Here is a 26,915-nt window from a genome sequence, read left to right on the forward strand (position 1 = left end):
CCGCTCTGTTGAGCTGAGGATTCCGGCGGAAGCAGATTAATATTTGCGTTCGTAAATATGAGTTTGAGGTGAAATGAATGAGGCCGCTCACTTCAAGAAGTCACAATGCCCCCCCCCCCAAATAGAGGGACCAATAAGAAATTTGACATATTAAATTACTCTTTCAAAAACCAGAAAACAAAGTCAAACTTATCATGTTTTTATTTTTTAACTCATCCTTGGGCATTACAATCCGAGCATATGGAGGATCCCAACATCTGATCTGACCTCGTACATCGAAGGTGTCTGGCTTATAGACGGAGATGCTTGCGTTCCCCGGATGAATTAGTTTACGACTAATAACTGAGCTCCATTATCAAGGGCACAAAAATCTCACTGTAAGCCATACAAACGGGGATGGAGGCATTTGTATCCACTTATATGAATGAATGAAAAATGTAAGGTCTTTTCTGTTGTGTTTGCTTTCGAAGTAGAGAATGTAATTTCTCATTTATTAAATTACACACTTGATATTTAGCACTAAAAGCAACACGTTGGGAATTGTAAAAGTAAATTCTGGTATATTGGGAAGCGAAATGGGAATTTGGTTGTAAGGTATGTGCCGTTCTTTATCTGGAATGTAAACCGCGCCGGACTGATCTCATACCTATAACCTTTAAGGTTCTCCACAGCATGATATTCTTTAATTTTTCTGGGAAGTGGGAACCAAGAGGGAAAAATATACAGTAGAATTATCTAGGTGTTGTTCCGGGGCTTTTAAATATTGGATGAAATTGCTTCCCATATCTCTAATTCACTGTTAAACATTAAAAAAATTAACAAGAAAGCATTTATCGGTGGTGTGTATATACTGTGACTGTGTAACATATTGTATATTCATTACGCCGGGTGTGTGGAGGAAGCGGCTCTGCCATGTTTCTGGCGGTGTAAGACTGTACGTTAGTTCAGAGTTGGGTCATCGGTGATTGCTGACTGGCTGTGATTTACGCTTCAGTAAGAAAGAGAAAATGTTCTATTTATTTGGAATAAGTTAGTGTCTCAACTAATCAGTTTTATGTAAAATAGAAAAGAGTGTCAGATGGAAATGTACAGAGAACTGGTTTGTTAGAGGGCTGCTTCTGACAGAAGCTTAATGATTTTCTCCCCCCTTGAGTAATATTTTCTCCCCCTTTTCCTAAATAAAACTGATTGAGCAACTTGAACTGACTTCATTACTTTATCTAATTTCTTTTTGTCCACCAGTTGAGTTTACAAAAAAAAATCTATTTTCAGACACCCCTGTATGGTATTGTGAATGTTTATAAACTTGGGAAATGTATCGCGTATGTTTAGGTATACTGTTTTATTAAATTATTATTGGTATTATTAGTTCAGATTTATTTGCCACGCTGTCATGTTATGATGATTGACGATATGGGAAATATTTTTTTTTCATGTTAAAAATATCCAAACATACTCTCGGGATATGGGTAAGGTCCTCCAACTTCGCACTTGTTCAATCCTCTCCCCAGGTGATTCTCCATTGATTAATACATTTATGAATGTGTTGGTTGATCTTTATGATAAACGATATGTCGAGTTTACATTATGAGCCACCGTAGTCGATGGGCTTGGTGTACAAAAAGTGGGAAAGCTGTGCTACAGGCTGGTACATGTAGGTCTGGGATCAAAGAGTGGACTAAATAACTCTTATTGGGGTCTGTTTTTCTTCTTGCATTATATTTTTGTATTGCCGCAATCTGCTTTATGCCGCTTTTATTTTGAAGTGCTTCCTGCTTTGCTTTGCAAACGGAAGTTTGACGGATGCATTAAAACAAGCCCTTGTGGTGGTTCTTCTCGTTTTCTCTCCTTGTTCAAACACCTGACTATTTCTGGAGATTCACAAGAAAGGGAATGTTCTCTACCATCCTCAAGGCTGAGCATTATTAAATGCTTCAGAAAACAAGTCATCTTCGTCAATGTCTGGCGCGGGTGGCGCTAGCTAGCTTTGTATGTTTTTTCAACCCGAAGTTTACGCTCGCAGGCAGTAACTACCGCATTGACCGGTCAGCTGTTCAGACGGTAGCCAATCACAATGAACAAGAGGCTACCTGACAGACCGTAAAGAGGTAAAATTTTACTGCGAGGCTGCGCGTTTATACCTCACATTCAAACAAGATGGCGGCGGCCTTACGGACGCCGTGTAGCAGAGTGGTTTTAAGGTAAATTATCTTTATATCCTCATTAGAGAACAGTTGTAGGGTTACAGCGCGATGTTTGCCAGTATAGGCTTGTAGTATAAACGCAATGAACAAAGTTTTGGTATTATTATTATTAAAAGAAGCTCAGTTTGCCATCACCCACCCATACCGGTATATAAATCCTTACCGTGTGACTCCGAATCCTTGAATACCTGCTCCTAGAATCTGGATCAAGTCATTCTTAGTTTGAAAGATATTAGCATTAATATATTACACAGTAATGGTGGTTTTCTTCAGCATCTCTGTTATGGTTGGTTAAATATGAAAGATGTGAATAAGACAAAACGTCAATGTTGTGAACGTTCAAACAATCAAACTTTATTAGTCTCATTCTCTCAGGCAATCTCTGTGTTTCAGGGTTTCTGCTGTGAGGTGCAGCCAGCAGCGCCTGCTCAACACAGGTCAGTCGGTCTGCACGTTTTCCTGCACCTCTGCTTGTCCCTCCGCCTGCTTACCCATCTGCAGTGCGCCTCCTTGTGCGCCTCCCTATACACCTCCTGCATGTCCCTGTCCACCAACTTGTCTTCCTGCACCTCTTCTGTGTCTGTCTATGCATCCATATACACCTCCCTCCTGTACCTCCTGATCCTCGTCACTCTTCCTCCCCCCCTCATGTATGACCTCATCCAGTTACAACTACAACCAATAGAGTCGGTACAATAAATAAAATCGGGAGGATTCTGTTTTCACATGTTTCCTCATGCTCTCTCCTCCCAGGCCGTAGCTTGCTGCCCCGCCCCCGCCCGGTCCCTGTCCTCTTAGTGACAGGGGGTGGTTACCTTGGTTATGAGCACTACAGAAGGAGGGGCCAAGAGAAGGATGGAGCGCCGCCTGTTATAGCCACGCACACACAGGTAGGAGAGGCTTGTTCATCATTGTTTTTCTGGCTGAGTTTTTTTTTTTTAAAGCTAAGTAAGGAGGGCTGAGACGGTTTCATCAATATGAAATGAGATGAGGCCCCGTCATCCATGGCTGACGGGTGAGCTACAGGTGATGGACCTGCCGTTGGCTGATGATGGATGGGATACATCGAGCATCTTTCGGTTAGCCAATTTGGTTTACTGAGAATTTCAACGCCTCTCCTGTTTTGCCTCTCACTTCTTGGTTCCTTCCACTGAGCAAAATTACTAGTTGAAGTTGATTAATATACATGCTTCCTGAAAAGTTGTGGCAGAACGCAAGAAGTAGCAGTGGTAATCGCAAAAATATATAGAAGTAACATTTGTATATGGAGTTGCATGAGAAATGGATGCAGAAATGTTTTTGTTTTTTTTGTCGGGAGTAATCACTGTGCAGTGAATCTTGGGAAAAGGAGGCTACAATTTTGGAGAATTAATTTGCAGACCTCCTCGTGCCATTAGGCATGTAGCTGCTAACCGCTGCTAGCTGCTAGGAACTGAGCCTAATGCTCCTCTGTTGACATTTGTAGACCGTAGATTTTGCTTGCAGTTCTGCATCAGCTGTTTGCTGAGGTCAGTGTTGCCTTTAATGTTTTCGTATCCGCCCTCTGGTCGAATTTTCTCACTCGCGTGTTCTGATCAATTATTAACTGGATGAGGTCATCCTGACTGGCAGTTAGAAAGTACCGGTACCCTTTTATAGTGTTTAGAATGTGGCTAAAGGGATTGTGAGGTTGGGGGTAACATCTTGATTGAAGAGTGATCCATGTCAACTTTTTATCTGCGCGCACACACACACACACAGAGGTGACTTTTTATTGTTTTGCATTTGATCAGATGAGACATTTGGGAAACACTATGAATGCTACGATGGTGTGTTGTCCTCTACACTCGGTCTCGGCCTTCATCACTTCCTCTTCCTCTCTGACAGAAGCTACTGTTTGCTCGGTGTCTTCCTATCTCTGGGTTTATGGTGACATTGATGGTGTCACACAGACCATTGCACTGACACATCACCACCTCACTCAGGTTCCACCTCCTCTCCTCATCGACCACCTGCCTCTCGATTGGTCCGTCCAAGGTCGTAGTTTGATTAACAAGCATTTTGGCAGAACAGAGAGACTCTTATAGGACAAAGGTTATTTTTGTTTCAATAATCAAATGCTAAACACATCTTCTTTCATGATTTAATACAGATTAAGTAGTTTTCGCTAATAATGTTTTACATCCGCAATTAAACAATTTAAAAGAATAATGATAGAACAAAAAACATTTTTATATTCATCCATAAAATGTAAACGTCTGTTTCTAGAGCTAGTGGGAGGGGAGAGAGGAGAGGGAGAGAGAGAGAAAGAGGGCGGTGCTCTTCAGTATTAAGGGTATTAGCGCTCTATCTCGGTGAACTCTCTCCGGTCTCTTTTCGCCTGTCATCAAACATGTGTCTTCGGCCATCTGTCTCTGCTGCATCATCAACGACCGCCTCATGGTGAGCTTCTTCCACCCATGGCGGCCTGGCGGCCGGCGGAGGGGGCGGGACCTGCTGCGGCAGGTGAGGCCTCGTTGTCGCACGACTGCCGGAGAAAAACAAAAAGATGGAGGTGGAGGGGTGAGGACAAGGACAGCACGATTCAGGTGGGAGAGAGAAGTTATAAAGCCCGGAGAGGAAAGGTTGAGCATCAACAAATGTTTTGAGTTTATTTACATACAGATAAATTAATATGACATTATTGTTGAGCAGAGAGTCGTTGAAGGATTTATTAAATTAATCTGTCAGCATTTGAAAAAATCAGTCAGCTAAATTTAGATGTTTGTGATTCAATATAAAATGCTAAAGAACCCAACAGAACATGTTCTTAGATAACATAAATACAAACCCCAACACCACAAACCAAAGTAACCAATAAGATGTGCACCGCTGTATTGAAATTTATTAGTTTAATTTAAAAAAAAGGCCATTAATGGAGCAACACAGATAAAGGGAGAGAGAGAGGCAAATTGATTGATTCATGTATAAAACGTCGCAGAGTAAACCTTACGACCCAGGCCATGGCAATGTTCCAGGTTGTCTTTTGAGCGCTGAAGGTTTTTGTGAGGCGGGGGGGGCGAGAGACACTGCAACAGAGCAGAGAGAGAGGCGAAGGTTTCCGTGTTGGAGATTTGTGCATGTGTGTCAACAAGTAGTTGAGCAGGTCAGCTATTTTAGCTTTAGATTAGCTTAGCTTCTGTTAGCCTCTTTGCAGTTGATCCTGTGCTAAACTTCTAACCCAGATAGCTTCTGGAAAATGTTCTGAATCCATACATGAATGTACATGTAGACACCTTTATTTTGGATGAATAGGTATACTGTGCACATGTAAAGACGCAGCTATATTTGATGTATAGACACATTTAACATCTATAGATGTGGTATAGACACAGATATGTATTGATATGTTTAATGTGAATCTGTTCTCACTAAAGGGACAATAACTAAGATATATAAAGGTGGTGCGTTCACAGGTACAGTCCAGTTGTTGTAGTAAAATTACTACCGGTAGAATAAATAAATCAGCAAGGTGCTTATCTCAGCTTACAGTGAAATATAGAATTTATTGTGTATGAAAGAATCAAATATACTATATTATAAAGTCTATAATTTAATATTGTCCTGAATCTTTCCAAAATAAACGCTTAAATGAAATGTAATGAATAAAACTGTTTAATACATTGAAAGTGCAACAGTAATAGACATTGTAAACATTGTGAACTGAACCGTCTGCGCTCGCTCTGAGCACTGTAGCATCGCTGCTAACATTCCCACTAGCTTTCTTCAGCTTAGCCACATTAGTAGCCACGCACTGTTAGCACTCGCTCCTCTTCCTCCATCCCTCGCTGTCCATGCAGTCAAACCCCGCCCCCTCAAAACTCTCCACGTCGATACCGTCATCACCGGTTTCCTTTTGCTCTTTTTTTTTTTTTTTTTTGATCCTTTCCTTCACACCTTTTATTATTTACACCTGATGTTTGTTTTGTTGTTTTTTCTTCCACTGACCCTCTCTGAGGGGCAGCTATGTTGTCTTTGGCAGTTAAACCCTCTCCAGTTTCCCCTCATAATTTTTTTTTTAAACGTTTGTTTCTTTTTCATAGTTTTTTTTTTAATGTTTTTGTCAGACTCCGCCCCAGTTTTCCCGCTTGTCTTCATCCCTCCTCATTATGTTCCCTCACACTCCCCTCAAATGTCATTACATGTCATTGTTATTATTATAAATAGGCTCCAGGTGCCTCGTTTGGCTTTCCGTCGCCATGTGAGCACACTCGGTGGTAGGGTGTGTCGGCCCACCCCTTGGCGCCGTCGGCCAATTGCCTTCCTCTGCTATGTCCTGTCTGCCAGTGTTGTGCGGCCACTTGCCAATCGGGTAAGGGCAGCGGGCCTATGATTGGACATGATGTTCTTTGTTTCTTCTTTTCTACTTCCTCTTATTCCTGCGTTACATCTGTACTTTTACCTCTTTTGTGGAGCGTCTTTAAATATTGATGATAAATTGATTTGGTTTTCAATGCATTTGGCAAATTTCCCCTCTGGTTCTGTGCCAACTGGTTTATGAATGACGGTTGCTGTCAGACTGTCTGGAGAACGTAGCATAGCTGTTAGCAGACAATGGCTGAGTCTGCGGCTGCGTTGTTCTATTCTAGAGGATGAGAACGGGTGTCAGAGTTGACCCAGACTCGTGTCCTACTGGTGAGACCTGCTAAAATACCTTCCGGGTTCTGGTTCTACTGAAGTGATGATTGCTCGACCGGGACAGGCAGTATTAGGACGTTGGTGTTTCTATTCCAGCTACGTTTAGGTCAGGACTCACGTGATTGGATGTCATCCCTGTCAGTGGCGATGTTTTGGTAAAACTAGCATATGTGTTCTCTTCCTCCTCATTTCTCTCTCGCTTTATTCCTCTCTTCTTTCAATTTGTCTGTCTTCTCTTCATCCTCATCTTCCTTTACTTTATACTAATTTGTGTGTTTTGAACAGATATTTCACTCCTAAACTTGGGCAAGTTATTAACGTGCAGTTCCCTTTCTGGCGCTGCAGGTGGCGTTGTATCGCTCCTTGCCGACCCGCCTCCTCTCACGGGCGTGGGGTCGTTTGAATGGGGTGGAGCTCCCCACATGGCTCCGAAAGCCCATCTACTCGCTCTATATCTGGACTTTTGGGGTAAATATGCAGGTAAGCATCAACTTTCTTTTTGTATTTTTAACGTTTTGACTTTACCTGGACCTTATGATGGGTGACTTGCATGAATTCCATTTTCTTCTACTTTTGATCTCATCCAATAGGAGGCCGCGGTGGAGGATTTACATCACTATAGGAATTTGAGTGAATTTTTCCGCCGCCGACTCAAACCTGCAGTCCGGCCGCTCTGCGCCTCGTCCTGCCTGGTAGCGCTCCTCGTTTTTTTATCTTTTCCTTTTATCTCCCTCTTTGTTTTTAACAACAACTTTTGTTCTGCAGTTCCAGCATCAGCTATTATGGACTCTTTGTCTCGGTTGTCCTTCAGATTTCTCCAGCGGATGGGAAAATCCTCCACTTCGGTCGTGTGAAGAATTCCGAGGTTGAGCAGGTGAAGGGAGTCACCTACAGTCTGGAGAACTTCCTGGGTCCACAGAAAAGGCAGAGCAATGGTAGGACCGCCCCTGTTTCACTCCAGGTCACGTGTTAACAAAGACCTGGTCTTGATTCAGGACCTCTCGGTCTGGGGACGATGTCTGGTCCGATTTCTGTTTTCTTGTCTCCCTTTAGACGCCTCATCTTTCCGTGACCTCCTCCTGTCGTCTCCTGAAAATGACCTTTTCCACGTTGTCGTCTACCTGGCTCCTGGAGACTATCACTGTTTCCATTCCCCCACAGACTGGAAGGTGGAGCTTCGACGTCACTTCCCAGGTGGGAGTGGGTTCGGCCGCTCGCCTGTCTGCTCTGTACCTGCTCTTCATCTCTCTGTCCTCATTAGGCTCATTGATGTCAGTCAACCCAGGAGTGGCCCGTTTGGTCAAAGAGCTCTTCTGTCTCAACGAGCGGGTGGCGCTTACCGGGCAATGGCAGCATGGCTTCTTCTCACTGACGGCCGTTGGAGCCACGAACGTCGGCTCCATCAGGGTTTACTTCGACCAGGTGAGGGGGGGGGGGGGGGGGGTTGTGTCGTACTTTTACTTCTTTTTAATCAGTTTGTTAATGTGGTCCAATCGCAAAACTTCATGCGTCTGATAAGAGGGAATGTGAAAATGTACTAAAAATCCAACCACATAGAGCCATCTAGTAGCAACAGGAAATGGCATCACCTACATTATGATGTATAATAAATGTTTTATATTATACTCTCTATTATAATAGACCGTTGAGCATTTTGTTCTCAATTTGTCTTGTACTGCAATATTAAACTACTAGACGTTTTGTTGCTTTTAACTTGGGTACAAATAATGGATTTAATCATGTTAATTATTGCTTTTCTGTTGTCAATCATGATAAAGAATGGTCATTAATTACTGCTGTGTTTTTGTTGTTGTTGGTTATCTTCTTCAGGAACTTCAGACAAACGTTCCTCGCTACAGTAAAGGCTCCTTCCACGACCGGAGCTACGTCGGCGACCACGAACAGGCGGTGAATGCATCAGATGAAGGAGGTGTGGCCTTACAAAAGGGGGCGGCAGTCGGGGAGTTCAACCTTGGCTCCACTATTGTTCTACTATTCGAAGCTCCAAAGGACTTCAGCTTCAACCTGCAGCCGGGACAGCGAATCAGAGTGGGAGAGGGGATCGGCAGCCTCTGATAGGGCGAAGGGGTCTGATGAAGACGAGCTGCTGAACATGGACCAAAGATAGATTTGTAATGTATCGGCAACTGTGGGTAAATTTGTTTGCTCCGGAGAGCACGTAAAATGCTTTTATTGCAAAGACTTCCAACTCCCAGAATACTTTGTGCCTCATGACAGTTGAGATGCCAAACGCCCCCCCCCCCCCCCCCCCCCCCAAACCATGCTTTTTCACTGTACTGTCTTTACATTACTTGCCCAGAAACTGAAACGGAAAACGAAAATATTCTAAAATAACAAACGCGGAGATTCTATTTAACACTAACATTTTATTTTTCATCTGATTGGAAGATTGATGGGAAAAAAAAAGAATAGGATGTTCATCAATTTTGACCCACATGGGTTGATAGAAAAAGCAATTCAAAGCCCTATTCAATAAGAGCAGTGCCATTGGGACTGATGTTAGTGAGCCTGAAGAAAACAACAAGACTTTTCTTTGTCTAAGTAAATAATGTATTCGTATTAATTGTAATTTGGTTTGTCCAACTGATCGAGGAAAAGATGTGAGATTTCCTGGATGCTGTTTGTTGCTTCTCTACTTTTGTATTATATGTGATTATGAATAAATATATTTCTTAGACACTTTCTTCTTATTATATGAACACTTAAAGGTGAAGAATAAAAAGGGGGTGACATTTAGTGAATGAAACACCCTCACTTAATAGATACAAATCTGCCCCTTGACAACTAAAGTTGGCCGCACCCTTCTTCAGGGCCACGTTGCTTTACAATACAGCAATTTCACTTAGAAACATGATTAATAGTTGGAAATGTGCACTTTTTTTTATTTAATGCAGACGCAGAAAGGAACAGATTTGTTGAGTACTTTTAATTCTTTTGGTAATACTTCAGTTGTTTAAGTAGATGCAGCACTTAGTATATTTTACCTTGTGGAACTGATACAACATAAATAATACTGCAGTTCATATTGTGTTGAACTGTAATTCTCTGAGGTAAGCTCTCTCATTGGCTGGTCCTAGCCACGCCTCGGGCAGCAGAACCAGCAGCACATCCAACAGGACAGGGCGGTGCAGCAGTTGCCATAGCGATGGAAGCGTGGTTCAGCCAAACCTCCGTGTGACCAGCCGTCATCGGTGATCTGCTTCCCCACCCACAGCTTCCCATCGGTTTGCACATCTCCAGCTAGCGCCCCCTGCCTGCGACCAGAGCCACAGGACAGGGAGCAAGAGGAGGTGCAGGTCTGTTGGGCTTTCACTCCCAAGAAGGAGGCCAAGTCCAAGTCCAGACCTGCTGCTCCTCCTCGGGGCCGAGGAGTGTTTTGTCGACACTGAGGACATGTAATCCACACCTGAGGGGAGGACAGAGGAGGAGCAGTAAAGAAACTTTGTCTTACAATGTTTGGACTTTTTAACAAAAGCAATAGGCTGCTCAGGTGAGTGTTGATGATGTCATCAATCACCTGCTCATTGATGACTATGTCAAGTCTCTTTAGACACGCTTGGCAGAAGGTGTGGCCGCAATACAGTCGCCGAGGCAACCGAGTCACCAGGTCATAGCTGCCGAAGCACACGATACACACCAGGTCCTGCTTCCTCAGTGGCATCATTGTTTCCACGGTAACCAAGGAGGGTGGAACAGGGAGGGGGCAGCGGGTCTCATCCTCTTCTTTGTGCACGTCGTCTGTCATGTTGGTTTGGTTGAAACGGTTCTTTTCATTTAGAACCTTAATAATAAGATGTAAATAATAAATTAAGATGTTGTGTCCACTTTGTAACGAGTATAAAATGCTGCGACTTGTTTTTAATGCACTGCTGATGATCATGTGACAGAAATAATGTCTGAGTCCGAGTTACGAATGTTACTTATGATGTCAGCAGCCTGTTGAGTCCATAAAGTAATGAATGATTTTTTTTCGTCTGAGGACTTTCCATCATGTGACGACAATAATACTTGATGGCTCAGTGATTATTGATTACTGATCTGAAGTCAGTTGCTAAAATAGATACAGGTCTCTGAACATTGGCCTATGACATATGCGGTATGTTGCCCACTGGAGTTACATGACACTATTGACTTCCCACTTGGTATTGAAAGAGAATTAATAAAAAATTACCTGCTGCACTCGGATTGGATTGATGTTTCTGAGAAGGCGGAACTTACCTGGACTCTTCTTTTTTCTTCATATCAAATTTCTCCTTCTTATTCCTCTTGTTGTTCTTGTTTATTGTTGTTTACGCTCAGCTGTCACTTGTTTCTTCTTCTCTCACACTTTTATTTCCTCCTCTTCTTTGCTTTTTTCACCCTCTCTCTGTCTTTTATTCCAGTTATAGCTCTCCGCTCATCCTCTCCTTGTTTATTTATCCTTTTGCTGTTTTTTTCTTTGTTTACACTCCTCTGTCAGTCATTTCATTCTTGCATTTCTTTACTCATGCTTCTGTTTCTTCCTTTGTCATTTATTCTAGTTATCGTTCTCCTCTCATTCGATTTTCAATTGTTGGTTATTTTCTCCTCTTTACTTTGTTTCTTTTCCTCCTTGTACTTCCTTCTTCCCTTTTTCTCTTCTTTTTTTGTGTTTTAATCTCCTCTCTTATCTCCTGTCTTTTTCTTTACTCTTCATTTTCCTCCAGTCGTAACTATGGTTCCGTGTTTGTCTGTGTTGTTTTCTTCTTCTTTCTTTCTGTCCGTTCCTCTTCTTATTTTTCCTCACTTCTCTTATATCCTTATTTTCTTTCTTCTTTGTTTGCTGTTTTTACTTCCTTTCAAATTTGTTCTTTGTCTCTTATTCTCCTTGTCGTTCTCTCATCATTTTGTTCTAGCTGCTTCTGAGAGAGAAGGAGAGAGAGACAGAGACACAGAGAGAGAGAGCCTCCATCAATAATTCAGCCTCATTTGGCCGACACTGACTGTCACTTTATCACTTTTATTAAACGCAAACCTGTTACTACAAAAGCCAAAAAATTTGATTTATCCTCAAGAATACAGACAGACAGAAAGAAGCAGCAAATGTGGCTACAATAAAAATAAAAAAACATTTCTGAAGAAGACAACTGTTAGAATGCCAAACATAATTAATGCAATTAAGATTATAAACATTAATGCTGATAAATGTTAGCAGAAAGTGATGAACAATTAATCACATACCGGTACTATGAAAATATTAATACTAAAAACACTCAGTGTATTCAGTGACCAATTATGTGATCTGTAACCTGATCAACCAATAGAAAGTGGAGCTGCTCTCACATTTCTCTTCACCACTGGTGTCAGCCTATCTCGTTACAGTAGGGATTGTCTGATGTCGCCTGGCTACAGACACATTAAAACACAATACAGGACATTTTTTATGCTTGTTTTAAATGTGACAGGCTCATTGGCATGTCCTTTTGATCACATGAAAAAAGGGAAGCATTCGTGTAGCATAGGTGTAGTATTAGTTTCATACTAGACTAGACATTCCTGCAGCATTCGAATAGTACTAGTGTAGAACTGGTGTAATATTTGTGGAACATGGGTGTAGTTTTAGTATTGTCTCATTCTTCCTCATACCTATATCCCCATCTCCATCTCTCCTCATCTGTCTCCCCATCTTTCTTTCTCTTTCTCACCTTAACTGGCCAAGCAGTTTTATTGTGATTGTCACAAAATTCATATAAGTGGACTTGACTTATATAATTATACTTCAAACATAAAATTAAATTTAAAAATCATCTTTATTTCACCAACTACTTGTAGAAAATAATTGGTATCTGCCAAATTCTGGTTCACAGTTGAATATTAACATTTTATTTACATGCCATGCCATTTGTGTCAATTTTATAAAGTCCTTCATAGTCAAATGTTAAAAATCAAAACTGTAAATATTAATACTTCCTGAAAATGTCACAAATTCCTCTGAGGGGGGAAGAGGAAGGGTCAAGTACATTTAAATACAAAAACATCCAGTTTTCTTTAACCTCATGTTAAAATATTAATATAATGAGCAGACACACACAAAAGGTTACCATCTAAAATAAAAGGAATATATTAAAAACAGTTTAAAGAAACAATTTTATCAATGTCTTAAAATAAGTGGTAATATTCGTCTTCTTCTTGAATGTGTTTAAAATTATTACTACTCTGGATTGCTCTGGATATTTTAATTGGGGGGGGGGGGGGGGCACGTCTGCCGGTGAGGAAACGTAGCTCACAGTCTATTCGGCCTCTCATTGGTTGGTTTGTGTAGGCGGGGCCATCAGAGTAAGCCAATCAGCAGCAGAGTCAGGTGGTTCATATCTAAGATCAGTGGTAGGATTTTACTTCCTTCATTTTTTTTAGTTTGATTTGTCAGTTCCTTCGTTCCTCCCCGCCGCAGTTGCTTTCTTGTTTCCGTTGTTTCTTTGATTAAAAACAAGAAAATACATCGATCCAAACCAATCACAATCGTCCTACCAATGTGACGTCACTTCCTCCTCCTGCAGCGGTAACAACAGGCCCGGCTCCTCCCCTCCTCCTCCCCTCCAGCTTCCTTAACCACATACGGCTGAGGGGCGGAGTTCAACACTGGGTTCTGTTTCCCATCGTTACCGTTCATAACCATTGGATTGGCTATCACCGTGACAGCGCCATCTGCTGGTCGGAGTTTAGCTCGGGGTATGGTCACTTGGCCATATGGGTTTTCGACTGAAATGTTGATGTTTGACGACATGACAGCTCCTCACAGGTGGTGGGGATAAAAAAAAAAAAAAAGACCAATCAACCAACCAACCAATCAGATGACAGGGCAGGGCAAGATAGTTCTGTGGAGAGAGCAAAAAGATTATTGAATGTGACAATGGCCCATAAAAAAAAAGATTCACACAGTCTTGACAACTATGCTGAAGTAGCATTTGTTTCTAATCGCTCTTGCAAGCAGCTTGTGTCATCACCTTTTGTTGTCAGCTCCTGTTACCGTCTTATTTCCATACCTCTTGTTAGTAAGATGACTCATGACGGTTGACTGTGAAATAAACCGTCTGAGACAAACTGATTTACAGCACAATGTCTCTCTTTCTCTCGTTAGAAGTCTACATAGCTGAACTTGAAATCTCTCTGAAACCAACTGGAACATGGTCAAAGAGTTGAGCAGATGGTGAAGTAAAAGGTTATTCTTCCTGAAAGAGATAGATGTAGTTTCTATAATTCCCTGTAAAAAAAACATAAACCTTTCTTCTTCTTTTTTAGTGACCTTTCTTTTAATTTAACATTATTTGAGTCTTAAATTTCTACATAATAATTACAACAACAAAAATAACCTTAAGGGTCCCATATTATGGAAAAAACACTTTTCCCATGTTTCTACACTACTATTATGGTGGGTTTCGGGCATTATCAACCTAAAAACAGCAAACAAGTACCGGTACAGAAAAAGCATCTGGCAGAAAAATCTTCGTCAGTGTGACATCACACTGTTAGAACGTGCACAAGATGTGTGTGCACATGCATGCACATTCATTGCATGCAGCATCTGTTTGCTATTTTGACCAAAGACTGTCACAGATATTTCCTATAAGTGTCTGGGAACTGCATTAACTTGTGGAAAAAGAGTATAATATGTGATCTTTAACAATTAGCTAATTTTAGAATTAGATTTAAAATATCTTATAGGTTATAAGAGCTAAGAGTGTTTTTCGAATGGCTGCTTATTCTGCATTTCAAAAGCAGCATAATGTCAGATATAATTGACATTCTGACTTCTCTATCACACTATGGGGGATTAAATCTGGCATGCTTCCATTGACCTGGTTTTCCTAATGAGATCTGGCAACCCTGGTCCTGGTCTGGAATTAGTGGTAGTTACTGACAAAGAAGAAAAAGTATCTCCTCTCCTGATATGCAGCAGGCTTCAAACCTGGCACCTCATTCCTGAGGAGACATACCTGGTTGTTGCCCTGGTCACACTGTTGACCTCTGAAGATAACATATCTTCATTATTAGTAAGACGTGTTCTAAGCAGGCAGTACTGGTCACAAACCCACCAAGAGAAGTACTTAAAACAGATCACAGTGAAGCTGGAGAAAATTATTGACGTCTAAATTAATTTCTGGACTTTTACTGTGGATGAAAACAGAGACGGTGATGTCATCAGGGAGAGTAAACTTCAAAATGTGTTTCCTGTCCTGCTGGTCTTTCCATTGAAATTAGAACCTTAGTGAAGGTTTCATCTTCTCCCATCAGATTACGTTTAAGTGTGAAACACAAAAAGTTGCGTAACCTGACTCACCGATTTGCTGATACGCAGGTTCTTTTTCCTGAGTCTTTGGAGAAATTCTTCTTCTGTTTATTTTGATCCTGCGTCTTCCTCTTTGCTGCAGTTGTTGAAATAAACTGGTGAAAAACATAAAAATATCGATTTTTCTACATCTAATTCTCTGTCTCCTCGACTGTGTTTATGAAGCTCACTCAGCTGCCTCGCCCAAACCTGTTCTACTTGCCGACGCTCCCTCTCCTTCATTCTTCCTCTATGAGGCTCCACCTCCACCTCTGTTCATTCTCTATGGGGCTCAATATTTGTTCATTTTCTATGAATATCTATCTATCTATCTATCTATCTATCTGCCTGCCCACCTAAATATAGAGAAAACTAACTACTGAGCTAAATCGCGCTCCAACGTGGTCGCTTTTGATATCCAGTTAACGTAGTATATTTTGGGATAGGGGTGAGCACATCTGTCACTGATTGAGGGATGGCGCTGTTAACTCACTGCGAGAAGGTCACAGGTTTAAATCCAACTTGGGGCCATTCTGTGAGGAGTTTGTGTGTTCTCCCCATGTCTGCTTGGGTTCTCCTCGGGTCCTCCGGCTTCCTGCCATTACCAAAAAACACGCTACGTAGGTGAACTGGTTACACTACTTTGTCCATAGGTGTGAGTATATGTGTCAGCATTTCTCTGTCTATATTTAGACACGCAGAATCAAAGCCTTCACAAACATGCCATATGTGCTGGCAGCGTTTACAGGGTTATTGATGAAACACTTTGAACCCGGGACCTCTTGCACCGGATCAACATTAGCAGCCATTAGCAGTCTGTGTCTAGTAGGTTAGGTTGAAATGTTTGGCAGAACATGGACAAATAGCCAGTCATAAGAAGATGTGAAACTGATCAGGAATCAGCTCTGGCTGACAGTAGAAGTGTGTGTCAGGAACCGGTCGGACAGAAACTTGTTTCATTCTTCGGCGATCAAGCACCGCCCACATCTTGCTCCAATTGGCTAGAGTGAAAATGACATCTTCAGTGGGTTTTAAATTGTTCTAAGTTACATGTACACATGCTATTGCATTAATAAATAATATACTGTGTTAATGTACTGATGAGATCCTGAATGACTAATCAATAATCTGATGACTGGTCTGTAGGTCCACTTCCACACACACACACACACACACTGCTGCCCAGTAGGAGTCATTAGCAGTCATAAGGTGAGCTGCTTTGTTGCGCTGCACCCAGGTGAGGTTTGGGTGTTGTGAATTTTGGGGAGAGAGGCCAATACTGCATTGTATGTTGCTGATGGATGGTGTCTTAAACCTCCAGGGGCTTTAAAATTATTTCACATTGTTAAATCAAATACACCTAATTTAATAATTTAATTCTACGCTCTTATTTTGAAACGGGTTTGCGGGTGAGACAGGAATAAAGCTGCGCATGCGCAGTAGCGGCCCGTCAGGGCGTCAATGGCAACAGACGCGCTTGCTGCTGCCCCCACAAATATAAGAGGAGCTTTAAATACACACTTTACCATGTAAAAATAGAAACTATTGATCGCAGAGGAGCAGAAAACAACAATTTGAACTGGCGGCTTGTCCAGGGTGTAAACACCAACGATGATGCCTCTGCTGTCCAAACGGCTTCAGGATGTTTCCCTGAGCAGGAAGCAACAGTTGTTGTTGACAAACTTGTGAAAAAGAAAACAAGACAAAGACAAAGCAACACTTGAGTAATAATTGTTTACTGATTTCAGTCTAATGGGGGGGGGGGGGGGGCAGGTTGGCCGAGCAGTCCTCAGGACCCCCCCTCCGTGCTCATTTCAGTTTTTGGGCGAGGTGCAGGGTCCCCGGAGCCAAGGTGTGGGTCTTTACTGGGGGGGAGCCAGGGCGTGGGTCTTTACTGGGGGGAGCCAAGGCGTGGGTCTTTACTGGGGGGAGCCAGGGCGTGGGTCTTTAATGGGGGGGAGCCAAGGTGTGGGTCTTTACTGGGGGGGAGCCAGGGCGTGGGTCTTTACTGGGGGGAGCCAAGGCATGGGTCTTTACTGGGGGGAGCCAAGGCATGGGTCTTTACTGGGGGGAGCCAGGGCGTGGGTCTTTACTGGGGGGAGCCAAGGCATGGGTCTTTACTGGGGGGGAGCCAGGGCGTGGGTCTTTAATGGGGGGGGGCTTGGGTCTTTATTGGGGGGAGTTGGCGGGCTCAGCCGGGGTTTTCGATGGCTTGCCCCTGGTTATCTCCCCCTACAGAAACAGGATCAGTCTAGGTCTGAAGTATTAGCTAATGGTGCAAATTACTGTGTGGATACGTGGGGCCCGTCGCCCTTAGCGTCACTGTTCTCTGGACATGTGTTGTCCATGGCGCTTCGCTCGGCTTCAGGCGCATGGGCTGTCTGAGTTGACTTCGTTAAGCGGCGTCGGTCTCGTTTCCTTTGCCGTTTTTTTGCATGTTCCTCATCAAACTCTTTCGCCACATCTTCCATTGTTTGAATCCTAGACATGTTTCAGCTAGTGTGAGAAGCTGTCAAAAGTCACAACTCTTTTATACTCCTTTTCGTGCTTCGCTGATTTCCTTTGATGTTGTAGTCTTTTGATTTTATGCTTTGATGTAGGGCCCACCCAGCAGCTGGTCCTTGGTGGGCCCGCCGGTGGCGCTCAGCAGCGCAGACAGCGCGGTGGACAGCGTGAACGTGGACAGGAAGACGTTGCCGTCCGTCCGGCCGGAGACGGTTCGGTACAACCTAGCAGAGAAGTCTGCTAGGTCAGATCCTCCACAGGATTTTTTTTTATCTGAATGAAATCCGTTGTAAATGTTTTCAATTAATCTTTTGTATTACTTTTTGAGTTTTCACTCAGGACAAGACTATATATATTGATTAAGGCAGATCTGCCTTTTGAATTAGCTACTTTAGTAAAACTAATGAAGACAGTATTGATTAAATTACTTCACTAGTGAACTTCAGATGGACTTCTGAGTTTTGTACTGAGGAGTTGTCTCTCCTCTCAAAGGTACATCCATGACCCTTCGAGTGTAGACAAATATAAATTTTCTAGAAAGTGTCCAAGTCCAACAAAAGGTCACATGGGGATGATTTTCTGACAAGTAGGGGAAATTTCAAAATCTGAGTGAATTTGCCACTAGTGAACTAGCTGGATAACAATAGTTTAAAAATATTATGAACTTTTTATATAAATTAAATTGTAGTTATGATTTAAACTAATCTATAAAGCAGCATTGTTAATTGTCAGTATTTTCTTCGTATTAGGAGAAACATTAACAAAAACGACAACCCCGTTTTAATGACGTCACCCCACCCCCCCTTTTCCGTTTCCTTCGGAAGCTCCGCCCTGTTAGCCGTTAGCGTCTTAGCTTCGGACCCTGTCGACAGTAGGTGCAACCGGGAAACAGGAGAAAAACACCGGGTAGATGAAGCAATGAGCACCGTGGAAGACGGCGGAGCACCACGGTGACTTGGCTGCGAGTCTGTCGCGGGAGGAAGTCGCTTCACGGTGCGTTAAAGTAGCTGAAATCGACCCAGCAGAAGTCGAAAAACAGCGAACATCCTCCCGATTGTCCCTCCTCCTCCTCCGTCTTCACATCTTCAGTGGTTATTGGAGAAAACGAGTAGAAAACTCATCCAGAAACACCGTTAAATGTGTTTGTGTCGTTTTCTGCGCGTTTTAAAGCGTGTCAAATGAAGGTTTAGCATGCCTTTATTATTTAATATGCCTTTGGGTCCAGTGGAAACTTAAGAGCGGCCGTTAGCTTGTTAGCCTACTAGCTTAAATTTGTCATTATTTTTGAGCGAAGAGCGTTAGCCTGGATACATTTTTGAAGCAATTGTAGTTTAAAAAGCGGTTTGAAATGTGAATCGGAATTGTTAGCTTGCAGTTTCGGAAATACTTTGGAAAGATGTTTGGCAAGTTTTGGAAAAAAAAAGATTGAAGTGAACCTGGAAAGATTATGACGAAGAAAACGGGATGTTTTGACAGTCGTTCTCCAAGAAATTGTCTCAGAGAACCAAAAGGTTTTGGAATTACCTCTAAACAGTCAAGGACTGATGCTGACCCATTAAAGATGAATGTCATTGTGTATGTATATAATAAAATATTTTCTCTCTTCCCAGGGGACCATGCAGTCTTTCCTTGCTCATCCCTGTCACTAAAGCCAGAGATCGAGAGACCCTGTGTTTGAGTGTGTGTGTGTGTGTGTGCGTGCGTGTGTGTGTGTGTGTGTCTGAGATCCAGGATGGGGTTTGGTCGGGATCTGAGGAATTCCCACGAGGGATTACTGAAGCTGCAGGACTGGGAGTTAAAGGTACAGCTAGGGTTAGGTTAAGATTTTTAAGTTAAATTAAACCAACATTTTTAGTAGAGCCAGTACTGTGCCGTATAAAGTGGCTTTAATAAAACTACATCAACATGTATATGTGTGTGTCGTCCGCCGCCCCCCCCCCCAGCTACTGGAGACGGTGAAGCGTTTCATGACACTGAGAGTGAAGAGTGATAAAGAATATGCCGCTCTGCTGCTCAGCATGGCTCAGCAGACGGAGAAGCAGGAAGCTGCCGATTACATCAGCACCGTGAGCAAGGTGAGGAGACTCCCTCTGACACAACGGGGTCCAGAGACGGGCTTTGAGGGTTCAGCCGGTAGCCAGAACGTTAAATTATTGGTTTGAATAGGATAATCTTAGATTGTGATCGATCCCGAGGAAGTCCATAATCTGTGTTTTCAGTGACGTCATTGAGATCCTGGTTAAGATGTCCTCTTGCGTCTTTTTCAAACATCCCATGACCATTATATTGAGCAGGCTGTCAAAATAGATCAGCGGCTGCCAAAGTATATTTTGTCACTTGTATTATCATTTCTGTATACAGGTTAACGACGACTCTGAGTTACGGCTTCTTACCCATTCCACTGTGTATACAGGATCAATGTGTATCAGTACATATTACAGTATAATTGGCCAATACATATGCAAATATGTATCGCCATCTGTGATTGGACAGTCTCCTCCACACTCGACTGTCGACACTGTCCGTGACCTCTGACCTCTGGCCTGTTTCTTCTCAGTCGTGGTCTCAGGTGATCCGTCAGACTGAGGCGTTGGGTAGAGTTATGAGGAGTCATGCAGATGACCTGAATTCCGGTCCTCTGCACCGCCTGGCCACGCTGATCCGTGACAAGCAGCAGGTGAAGAAGAGCTACCAAAGTCTTCATCAGCAGCTGGAAATCCACAACCACAAGGTAAACTGGGAAAATTAAAAATCCTATCCATACAACTGTCCGTACAATATGTTTGCTACTGAAAGTTGACAGTTAACATTTGGAGATATGATCACTGATATGTGTGATGTGTGATCACTGAGGGATGTTCTGTACACGGTTTTTTGTTGTCGTTACCAGGTGACTAGGAGTGACCTGGACAAACTGAAGGCGACGTATCGTCAGCTGAGCCGCGATGCTAACAACGCCAAAGAGAAATACAGAGAGGCTCTGGCTAAAGGTTTCTGTTCTCTTTCGTTCGCAAAACGATGCTGAGACGTGATCACGCGCCTGACCCCGTCTCCGTTTCCTGACTAATCACAGGTCGCGAGGCGGAGCGCAATCGAGAGCGATATGACAAAGCGACGGCAAAACTCCACAACCTTCACAACCAGTATGTGTTGGCGGTGTGCGGCGCTCGAATGCAACAGGATGAACATAGACGGCGCGCTGCGCCTTTCCTGCTGGACTCCCTGCAGAGAATGCAGGAGGACATGACACTCGCCCTGTAAGTCGCGTATCCGCTCGCTGACACCTTACAGATGCATTTCCACCATGGAGTCCCGGCTAGTATTTTCTTGTAGTCCACCAGTCAGTGGTCTGTAATATTCCATGTGACCTTTTAGTACCTGCTCAGCCCGCTTGGAACCACAATGGAACAGACTAAATAAAGTAGAACCAGGTAGCTTTTACCTAATAGAGACTCTATTCTCTGGAGACTCTGGAGTGGAAATGCAGTAAACTGACTTGCAGCACTATGTGTGTGCGTGTGTGTGTTACTGCAGTAAAAGTACCGTGAATGAGTACTGGCGGATCAGCGCGTGTATTGTTGTGTGTATTTCTACAGCAAAAGTGTCCTGGAGGAGTACTGTGAGATCAGCAGTCTGCTGACAGAGGAGATTGTTAAGGTTCATCAGGAGATCTCGGCAGCCGTTGATCAGATCGACCCGCTGGCAGAGTACCAACACTTCATCGATGCCTACAGGTCAGAGCACTGAACACATCAGACGAGGCCGTGCGGATGTTTGCAAAGCTCATTTCCTTTAACATATCGACACCATTACATTTGTGCTGTTTGTATCATTTTACGTTTTAATCCAGTCAAACTTTCCACCTGCCGTGATTGGAAGCGTTTTCCTTCTGCTATTGAAAATAGGGGACACTTCCGTTTTCGTTTTTTTCACTATGTAAAAAAAAAAAACGACCTACCTTTTTTTTAGAACCATATTGCTGCAGTTTCAGAAAGACAGAAGAGAAGGTACTAAAATATCAGAATCTGGATCAAAGATCCACGCAGGCTTCATTTGTTGTGAAGACGTCAGAGCCCGGTCCGGTTCCACCGCCTCGCATTCACACAGACGCACTCCTAGCCGCTGGTACACAGACGGAACATTTAGAATAAGGGTGCGCCTGTGTCTCGCTCGGTTTAACGTCGGTCTTTGGTTGCTGCGGTAACAGGTCCCCAGACACTCCAGAGGTAAGCGTGGATTTCGACACTTCTCTATTGGAGGAGACCGACAACCTGCCAGCCAATGAGATCCTCTGGAACACGCTGACGGCAGACAGCCTGCAGGCCATGTGAGCTCCCAAAGTTGAAGTTTTAAATCTTATGAATCCAATGACATCTCTAAAGATCCCAAAGGTTGTCAATAAGGTCCTGGAAATTGTTTTAGAAATGACAACTCTTAAATTGTACGCTTTTCCAGTCATTAGAAGTTTGTTTCCATTTAAATGTTCTGACTTTTGTGACTGCTGTGGGGTTTTTTTTTTTAATCCTCTCTGTACGTTTCAGGTTGTCATCGGCGACAGAGGAACTTGTGCTGACTCAGCAGAATCTTAGCACGAAGGAGGCGTTGGCGGATGACCTCGGCTCCAAAATCCAGACGAGCCAACAGAGCACAGAGAGGAAGAGCGAGTGAGTCGGTGGAATCGGATGGCAGCGGGAGAATCTGTCACAGCTGTCTGTCAGTCCATCAATCTTTCCGTCTCACCTCTGTGTCGTCCTCAGCTCTGTCCTCCTCCTTAGTCAGAAACTGTCCCTCCTCGAGCTTCACCACGCCGTCCAGTCATTGCGCGGCTCCGAGGCTCGTCTCTCCTCCCAGAAGGCTTTGCTGGATGCCAAAATGGCCACCGCCGCATCCCCACCTCCTCCACCTCCTCCCCCCGTACTGCCATATGAGGACGATGCCCGCTCTGTCGGATCCACCGTGAATATTTATCATTTATTCAAGGCACATTTCAAACTTGTGCAGTTTGACACACTTAGTGTGTGTGTGCGTGCGTGTGTGTGTGTGTGTGTGTGCGTGTGTGTGTGTGTGTGTGCGTGCGCGCGCGTGTGTGTGTGTTCGTTCAGGATAAAGCGAAGGAGAAGACCTCGCGATTCGATACTCTGCGGCATTCTATTGCTGGAATAATCCGCGCACCAAAGAACATGATGGGCTCCACCTCGGTGAGATCATCATCATCATCACCACCATCATCATCATCGCCTGTCTGTGTTCATGTGTCTTTCTATTGTACGTTCCTGCCCCCCCCCTCTCCCACCGTAGCAGTTCTTTGATGTCATCCCAACGTCGGAACGCCCGCTAGCAGATCAGGAGTGGTATCATGGTGCCATCCCCCGTACAGAAGCTCAGGAGTTACTACGGCAACAGGGAGACTTCCTGGTGAGGGAGAGTCACGGTAAACCAGGAGAGTACGTCCTGTCTGTGTTCTCCGATGAGCAGAGACGGCACTTCATCATCCAGTACGCAGATGTACGTATAAGAACGCAGTACTTGTACGTGATGAACACACAATATTTACACACGGCGAAAGTTACATCTCTCTCCTCCCGCCCTCTGTCTCTCTCTCTCTGCCTTTTTCGCTCTCTTGTAGAATCAGTACCGCTTCGAAGGGACCGGCTTCACGACCATCCCTCAGCTCATCGAACATCATTTTACCTCCAAGCAGGTCATCACCAAGAAGTCTGGAGTCGTGCTGCTCGTCCCCGTCGTCAAGGCAACCACTCCAACCTTAATTAGGAGTCGTGTTCTTAGTGAAGTTGCTGCATGTTTTCTGGACCCATATTGGTTGTACATCTTGAACGTTCTTTGTTTCCTGTGTGTAGGATAAGAAATGGATCCTGAACCATGAGGACGTGGTGCTGGGAGAGCTGCTGGGAAAGGTGTCCTTATTTCCTGTTTCCTTTATTTATCATCTATCGTATCGCCCCCACAGTTCGATGCGACTGCTGTTTTTGTTAACAACGTGTCTCTCCGTCTCCGCATGTTGTTACGCCTCCGTGTGTTGGTATTCAGGGTAACTTTGGCGAGGTGTTCAAAGGGACACTGCAGCGTGACAAAACGCCAGTCGCTGTCAAAACGTGTAAAGAAGATTTGCCTCCAGAGCTGAAGATCAGATTCCTGTCTGAGGCCAGGTCATTATCCGTCAATACACCAATCAATTTAATAATCACTTGATACGCTACCAACAGAACCACTTGGGCTGCAACTAAATCTAGATATAAGAAATTAAATAACCGAGTCGTCGCCGTCTGTGATTGGCTGCAGGATCCTGAAGCAGTATGACCACCCCAACATCGTGAAGCTGATTGGTGTTTGCACACAGCGACAGCCCATCTACATCGTCATGGAGCTGATTCCTGGTGGGTGGAGCTTCTGTTCTTTCGTTTTTCTTTGTGCTCTCTGATCTATTTGTTTAACGCTTCCTCTGCGTTGTCAGGCGGAGACTTCCTGTCCTTCCTGAGGAAAAAGAAGGACGAGTTAAAGACAAAGCAGCTCGTTCGCTTCTCCGTTGATGCCGCCGCTGGCATGGCTTACCTGGAGAGTAAGAACTGTATCCACAGGTGAGTGATACGTGACTACGGGTTACTGACTGACTGAACGAATCACTACGTGTTCCGATAAGGACACGGCAGCTCCCAGATCAGCTGTTGAGAGAGATGCTTGTCTGTCCACCTGACTCACAGGGACCTGGCAGCCAGGAACTGTCTGGTGGGCGAGACCAACGTATTGAAGATCAGTGATTTTGGAATGAGTCGCCAGGAAGACGATGGGATTTATTCTTCATCTGGACTTAAACAGATTCCCATCAAGTGGACCGCTCCTGAAGCTCTGAACTATGGTAAAACCTGTCAAAGGCACCTGTAAGACTCACCTGTGCCATTATATATAACCTGGATGTAAACCTGCTATATTCTGTATTATTAATAGGGATCGACCGATAATCGCCCGGGCCGATATTCGGCATTTTGACACTGATGCAGCCTCGCCTGCAGTCACTACTCTGTCTCCAGCATTGTCCCACCCACAGCACCATCTGATTGGTTACAAGCAGAAGAGATTGTTACTGCTAGTGTTAGCGCGCTAGCTCAGTGGAAAGGCCTTATGTAACTCAATAATAACAAAGATGTGTTGATTATTGCCTAAGATGGAAAAAAAGCTGTTTAATAAACATATGCTTAAAGGAATTTAAACAAAATTAAGTGTTGGAATTTTGTATTATTCTCAATTTTGACGCCAATATTTTCACTTTTGCTGCAAATGAATGTCGGCTCCAAATATCGGCTATCGGCCTCCTTGACTATTAACAATCAAAAATAACCATATCGGTCTGTCACTAATTATTGATCCTGTTGTTACTTTCATTGACTCCTTCATGTGTCCTGCTCTGTGATTGGATGTTGCAGGTCGTTATAGCTCAGAAAGTGATGTGTGGAGTTACGGCATCCTGCTGTGGGAGACTTTCAGTCTGGGGGTGTGTCCTTATCCTGGGATGACGAATCAGCAAGCACGAGAGCAGGTGGAGAAAGGTAAACAGAGTGAAGACGAGCTGTCACACATCACCATCTTTCGACATGCCTGAATGTAAATGTATATTCTACAGGCAGTTGAACTGATAATAAGATCAATAAACTGTAACATAGAAACAAAGCGCATCCAGAAGACGTATCGCACCATTCCTGATCGATCCTGCCTGGTTACTGACGACAACATTAATAAGATAACGTTGATACTATCCCTCAATCTCATCCTGGTTGCTAGGGTACCGGATGGCATGTCCTCAGCGTTGCCCTGACGACGTGTACAAAGTGATGCAGCGGTGCTGGCAGTACAACCCTGAAGAACGACCCAAATTCTCTGATCTGCAGCGAGATCTTGCTGCCATTAAGAAAAAGTGATGATAATCCATACGGATGTCCTTTAGAAGAAATTATTACATCATGATTCACCTTGCCGCCATTACATAGAAATTATGACCCAATGACCATCTGGAAGTGATGACGACATCATTTCCTTTCCTTTACTGTCATCAAGATCATCATAGAAAGATGCAAGTTGAGTATCATCCAAGTTTTTATATTGTTTGTTTGAAGGTGAGCGTGTCTTTTAAATACTTAAACGTTTTTGGTAAACACTTAATATCAGACCTTCATCTCTGGTGATGATGTCACACCATCGTAGCACACTGAGCATGTTAGCAGAGCACAGCAAAATGGCGTTATCAATTTAAGGTGTGGCCTCACAGATGCAAGTGCAATTTCATAAAGTTGATGCTAATCAGTTAGCATTTAGCCTATATTTGATCTAATTAAGCTAGTCTGAACCCAAACACTGCAGCCTGGTCGTGAAGTAAAAAGGTTGGCGTGGATGCGACTCATTTTACCAGAAAACAAGTCACATACTCTTCACTATGTCGACAACACTACAAAAAAAGACAACACATAAAAGTTAAACATATACACGTTTAGCTTAGCGTGATTGTTGTACATCAGAAACGGACTACAAGTCAGTGAATAAACCTGCTTCCTGTTTGAATCGACCAGTTTGAACACTAAACATTTCCACAAGTCACATTTCAACACTAACATAAACACTTTATGTTTATCCTTTATTTATTATGTTTTTATAATTGTGTATGTCTTAGATTTATAAAACATTTTGTACAATTTCTTGTGACTCTGAAGGAAATGGGACCTTTTATTCTGAAAAACCAGCAATCAATCATTGCACAGACAACACTCAACCTGTTTTTTCTTTTCTTTTTTCTTTTGGGTAATGAGGTGGGAGTAAAAAAAAAGTTTCAACGTTTAAATTTGCTAACGTAAAATGTAAGTTCATTCTTTAAACCAAATTGAAACAGTCACCCAATCAAATGGCTGAAAAAGAAATGTTCACCATCAGCATTTCATGTTTCCTCTGAAACAAATGTTTCTAGGTCAGTTGAAAATTTTACAATTTAATATAAACTTCAGTTTAAAAAAATTAAAGATGAGTCCTGATTGGTCAGTCATTTTCTGGACTGTGAGGGCAGAGCTTAAGTGTTATGTCAAAGGGCTGCCTACTGTTACTGTAAATAGAAAAGATGTTTCTACAGTTTGTTTTTTTACGAACACTAATCAGTTTGTGTTTTCTATGTTTAACTCTGTAAAAATATTACAGCATTTATATGACAATAAATCAAAACAAACGCCTCATGTTTGACATTTACGTGT

General features: G+C 43.2%; 3 protein-coding genes across 5 annotated transcripts; 2 read left to right on the top strand and 1 right to left on the bottom strand.

Annotated features, from left to right (window-relative positions):
• Positions 1 to 3,059: 3,059 nt before the first annotated feature.
• On the top strand, positions 3,060 to 9,011 carry pisd (phosphatidylserine decarboxylase). The gene is given in 8 exon segments (XM_068752986.1): positions 3,060 to 3,094; positions 6,390 to 6,534; positions 7,206 to 7,340; positions 7,451 to 7,552; positions 7,672 to 7,795; positions 7,914 to 8,054; positions 8,122 to 8,282; positions 8,691 to 9,011. Coding segments are annotated over 8 exon segments (1,089 nt in total). The 3' UTR covers positions 8,937 to 9,011.
• Positions 9,012 to 9,747: 736 nt separating this feature from the next.
• On the bottom strand, positions 9,748 to 15,346 carry rnf224 (ring finger protein 224). Of its 3 annotated transcripts, none has more exons than XM_068752867.1 (5): positions 15,178 to 15,346; positions 13,368 to 13,714; positions 11,100 to 11,758; positions 10,399 to 10,662; positions 9,748 to 10,287 (listed from the first exon to the last, which is right to left on the bottom strand). In XM_068752867.1, exons 4-5 carry the CDS (start codon positions 10,624 to 10,626, stop codon positions 9,955 to 9,957), a joined length of 561 nt encoding a protein of 186 aa, XP_068608968.1. In that variant the 5' UTR covers positions 10,627 to 10,662; positions 11,100 to 11,758; positions 13,368 to 13,714; positions 15,178 to 15,346; the 3' UTR covers positions 9,748 to 9,954. The 3 variants fall into 3 exon arrangements, with proteins under 3 accessions (XP_068608968.1, XP_068608969.1, XP_068608967.1); XM_068752868.1 differs by having other exon boundaries at positions 11,100 to 11,761; XM_068752866.1 differs by having other exon boundaries at positions 11,100 to 13,714.
• A 4,016-nt stretch (positions 15,347 to 19,362) lies between these two features.
• Positions 19,363 to 26,897, top strand: fer (fer (fps/fes related) tyrosine kinase). The gene is made up of 19 exons (XM_068752642.1): positions 19,363 to 19,471; positions 19,614 to 19,745; positions 20,228 to 20,401; positions 20,561 to 20,660; positions 20,744 to 20,927; positions 21,267 to 21,404; positions 21,878 to 21,997; positions 22,212 to 22,334; positions 22,428 to 22,626; positions 22,773 to 22,868; positions 22,969 to 23,175; positions 23,297 to 23,419; positions 23,529 to 23,585; positions 23,719 to 23,837; positions 23,971 to 24,065; positions 24,143 to 24,266; positions 24,390 to 24,544; positions 25,110 to 25,232; positions 25,465 to 26,897. The coding sequence occupies exons 1-19, from the start codon at positions 19,403 to 19,405 to the stop codon at positions 25,599 to 25,601; spliced, it is 2,475 nt and encodes an 824-aa protein (XP_068608743.1). The 5' UTR covers positions 19,363 to 19,402; the 3' UTR covers positions 25,602 to 26,897.
• The last annotated feature ends 18 nt before the right edge of the window (positions 26,898 to 26,915 follow it).

The sequence above is a fragment of the Brachionichthys hirsutus genome, chromosome 19 (genome assembly GCF_040956055.1).
Source record: "Brachionichthys hirsutus isolate HB-005 chromosome 19, CSIRO-AGI_Bhir_v1, whole genome shotgun sequence".
Taxonomy (NCBI): Eukaryota; Metazoa; Chordata; class Actinopteri; order Lophiiformes; family Brachionichthyidae; genus Brachionichthys; species Brachionichthys hirsutus.

Excerpts from the sequence above, each read along its gene's own strand:
- rnf224 (XM_068752867.1), bottom strand. The coding sequence starts at position 10,626 with ATGACAGACGACGTGCACAAAGAAGAGGATGAGACCCGCTGCCCCCTC. Across the intron at positions 10,288-10,398 it reads ACATAGTCATCAATGAGCAG|GTGTGGATTACATGTCCTCA; the intron begins GTGATTGATGAC and ends TCCTCCCCTCAG.
- fer (XM_068752642.1), top strand. The coding sequence starts at position 19,403 with ATGGGGTTTGGTCGGGATCTGAGGAATTCCCACGAGGGATTACTGAAG. Across the intron at positions 22,627-22,772 it reads CCCGCTCTGTCGGATCCACC|GATAAAGCGAAGGAGAAGAC; the intron begins GTGAATATTTAT and ends GTGTTCGTTCAG. Across the intron at positions 23,420-23,528 it reads TGCTCGTCCCCGTCGTCAAG|GATAAGAAATGGATCCTGAA; the intron begins GCAACCACTCCA and ends TCCTGTGTGTAG.